Genomic DNA, 4154 nt, shown 5'->3' with positions numbered 1-4154 from the left:
CTAGTTAAGTTTATCCGTTCTCTGTGCCTGAATTACTCTTAGATGTTTTGTTTCTATGTTTTATGATATCTTTCAACTTAGCACTTTTTAATCACCAATATCTTCAGCTTGTCAACCTCTAGGTTAAAAGAAACGCTCCCTTCTGATACCTAATCGGCCAGCATCTGCTTCGTACTACTTGCATCGCTATTTAGCTTTCTCACTTGGGTCATTAATTTTATTTTAGCACATCCTGTCTTTCCCCATCAAAAACATCACAGAAGTGCCACATGAAATCACACTTCAACCTGTTTTTATTTTTTTTATTTTTATTTTTTTTTATGGAGTTTATGTTAAATTCTTAAGCACTAAATAACGGGTTTAAATAGTTACTCTTTAATGAATTTTTACTTTTTTTACAGGACGGTGTATCACTGCCCATTTTGCAATTTGTGTCGTGTTGGTAAAGGACTTGGTGTGGACTTCTTCCATTGCATGACCTGCAACTGTTGCCTTGCAATGAAATTAGTTGAGCACAAATGCAGAGAGAAAGGGCTGGAGACTAATTGCCCCATTTGTTGTGAATTTCTTTTTACATCTAGTGCTGCAGTAAGAGCTCTACCTTGTGGCCATTTCATGCACTCAGCATGCTTTCAGGTATTCTTTTGGGCAAATCCTGTTTCTTCCTGCTAAAGCCATGGTGCTGCTTTGTTATTTTTTGTTGTTTTTTCAATTTGGAAGCTCTCATCTTCCATTTCTTCTGTTGCGGTTTTGCATTTACGGAAGTTTAAGATAATTAACAAGTTAATAATTGTTCATCTTAACTCTTTATGTACAGGCATACACTAGCAGTCACTACACGTGCCCAGTGTGTAGCAAGTCTCTGGGAGACATGGCTGTAAGATACTGTACTTTTTTGAGGCATCTACATACACACCACTCAATTCTTAATATATTAACATTTCTAACACCTAATGTTCAATTTTAACGTACATGCCACCTTACCTATGCATGAAAAGGTGTATTTCATTTTTAGAAAGTTAAAATGGTGGTGATTTTTATGTTATATGAAAGATTTGGGTGGTATAAATGTAAAAAACATGAAGTTCGAGTTTTAGATATCTAAATACATAAAAATTGAGTGGTACGTATGTAAATCTTCCTAATTTTTAATTATTTTCCTAATAAATTTCTATTTAGCTTTTTGATATAATTTTATATGCATGCATTATTATAAGAATTTCATTTGCATGTAAAAGTCCAATGATAATCTTCTTTTATTTTGTTTTTATTTTTATTTATTTATTTATTTATTTATTTTTGTGAAAGGCTTTTTTGTTGATTGACTTGTTACTTTGTTAGATGACTTTCATGCTTTGTAGTGTCACTTATTTTGTTTCCTGAAAACTATTTTGAAACTTCCGTTGAGATCTTAGAGTATATTTCAACAACCTTTGCATACTCATTTTCATTTTTTTATCTGCTTCCTTTTTAACCTTAAAATTTTACAGCCACTCTTCCTTGTTCTCTTTGGATTTGTATCACAAATTAACATGAAGAGGCATTCACATGCATGCCACAATCATTATATGTTTACAAATCTGAAACTTAAATTTTGATATTTACTTATATTACACTCATCTTTGAAATCACATACAATTGAATACATCTTGCCATTCATATGTTTTGGTGTGATTGTGACACTAAAGTGTTACGTAAATAAATAGTGAAGTTTAGGTCTTGGATATCTAAATACATAAGAATTTTGTGGGGATCAATATATATCCCACCATTATGATATATCATACATATCATATTTTGTTTCTTTTTCTGTCCTGTGTTAATCTAACAATCTTTTTTACCTTCATTTATTCCTCTAAAAGTTATACTTCACAATTTTTTTTTTTTTTTTTCTTGCCTTTTCTAGTTGAACATTTTGACTGGGAAATCTGTTTCTTACACACTGGTTTTTGCAATCTTATGCTACAATAATAGTATGTTTACAGTTTAAGCCTTTAAGGCAGCGATAATCTTATTGGCTAAACAAATAGGCAATTTGGGATCTCTATAGTTTTTTTTTTAATTTATTTTATTTATTTATTTATTTGTTTATATTTTGATTTGAAATAAAATATATTTTATGATAGTAGTTATTTTTAAAATACTCAAATATCTAAACATTGACTGTTTTTGGAAGACAAGTTGATTTGTTAAAAAAAAAGAATTAACACTAAAAGACATTCCCTAAAATCATGCTTTTAAAAATAAAAAAATGAATTAAAAATAAAAATGATTTCAAATAAGATCTAAATATTTTCAGCATAATGATTCTAATTTTCAGCATTGAAGACCTGCTTTCTAATGCGGATTCTTCTAAACGAAGGAGCACTTATTTTATTTAGAGATGTTATTATATCAATCTGATAACATATATTTAATATTTATTCTAAGAATCTATGGTATTTATTAATATAATATATTTTTATTATTGATGGTATTCTCTTTTATTGTTTTTTTTTTTATTCTCTTCATTTGCTTTTATATAATCTTGTCAGTACTACCACAATAATGAATAAGTAAAGATATTATTTCATGATTTTAACACTGAGTGGCACTATCTTATCTAAACTTTCTTTCATTTAAACCTTTGCCTAGGTATATTTTGGCATGCTTGACGCATTACTTGCTACTGAACAGCTTCCTGAAGAATATAGAGACAAGTGCCAGGTAATACTATATTAATTTTCATTTTTATTCCAAGATAAAAATAAGGAAAATTTCATACGTACAACACAATTCTTATGCATTTACATTTCTACCACTTAAATGTTTGATATTTACATTTATAACACATTTGTATTAAAAATGTATGCATGAAAAAGCTGTAAATCCCTTCTTTTGAAAAAGTTAATGACAGTGGTATTTTCTTTTTATGTGATGTTAAAGATTCTCTTATTATGCATGTAAATATGTAAGTTTAGGTGGCATATTTGTAAATATATAAGAATTCTTTGGCATGTGTACCTAAATGCCCCAAAAAATAACAACAACAACAACAAAGCCTTAATCCCACTACGTGGGGTCGGCTACATGAATCATTTTTCTCCATTGCGTCCTATTTAGAGCATTTGTAAGGTGTTATGTATTGAAAAATTCGTTTATGTGTTAGCTATGTAGATGCATAGGAATTGTGGTTTAATGTATTAAATCTCTCCAGGATATACTGTGCAACGACTGTGATAGGAAAGGAACATCTTCATTCCACTGGCTTTACCACAAGTGCGGCTCCTGCGGCTCATACAACACACGGGTGATCAAGTCTGAGCCCCACTGCTCAACGTCTACCAATTGAGTAATATTCTCTCTTTGCCTCGCCCAATTAAAATGGTTCTGAATATTTTGATGAAGATTTGGTCTTGATGGATTTTAAAATTTTAAAATTTTATTTTAGATGCTTGCAATATATAAATAATTAATTTTTAGGGGAATTTGCATGCATACCACACCATCTAAAGTTTGATATTTACATTTGTAATGATTCGGTGCCATGAAACTTTGCTTGAAAAGGTTCACTTTTAAGAAGTCAGTAGTGTGTGGCATTTTGATGTGATATTAAAGTTTAGAGTGTTATCTATGTGAATATGAAAGTATAGGTGTTATTATATATGTAAATACAAAAGAATCATGTGGTATGTATGTAATTTCTATGTTTCAATCATCTAAAAATAAATTTAAGATGAAATTCATTATGACCAAATTTTGATCAGGATATTTTTCATTTTATTTTTATCCATGTAAAATATCGTTTTTTTTTCCCCAGTCGTGTATATACAATTTTATTTTTTATAACAACAAGTAGCCAATTCATTTATTTGAGGAAAGAAAGGGCAAAGAAATCTTCCTTGTTTCTCCTTAATCTAGATGCCATTTCTGGGTAGTTGCATTTAAATCCCCTATTTTTAACAAGCTGCATGTAAATTCATTTCTTATGATCTCCCATTTTATTTATTACTTTATTTAATCACCTGGCATGTATATAAGCCCATATATATATATATATATATATATATATATAACAACAGAATACTATAAATGTTTCTAGGAATTATTAAAACACAGTGTTATTAATTAAAAGATCTTACAGACTGCAAGAGATGAGTTTCCGCCAAGCACAC

General features: G+C 29.5%; 1 protein-coding gene across 1 annotated transcript; it reads left to right on the top strand.

Moving 5' to 3' along the window:
- The first annotated feature begins 360 nt into the window (after positions 1–360).
- LOC110030210 (zinc finger protein BRUTUS-like) lies at positions 361–3631 on the top strand. Its single transcript, XM_020732811.1, has 4 exons — positions 361–636; positions 818–877; positions 2635–2706; positions 3197–3631. Exons 1-4 carry the CDS (start codon positions 379–381, stop codon positions 3329–3331), a joined length of 525 nt encoding a protein of 174 aa, XP_020588470.1. The 5' UTR covers positions 361–378; the 3' UTR covers positions 3332–3631.
- The last annotated feature ends 523 nt before the right edge of the window (positions 3632–4154 follow it).

The sequence above is a fragment of the Phalaenopsis equestris genome, unplaced genomic scaffold (genome assembly GCF_001263595.1).
Source record: "Phalaenopsis equestris unplaced genomic scaffold, ASM126359v1 Scaffold000672, whole genome shotgun sequence".
In the NCBI taxonomy this organism is placed as follows: domain Eukaryota; kingdom Viridiplantae; phylum Streptophyta; class Magnoliopsida; order Asparagales; family Orchidaceae; genus Phalaenopsis; species Phalaenopsis equestris.
The sequence above is the reverse complement of the archived record's forward strand: the minus strand, read 5'-3'. Positions and strand labels throughout refer to the sequence as shown.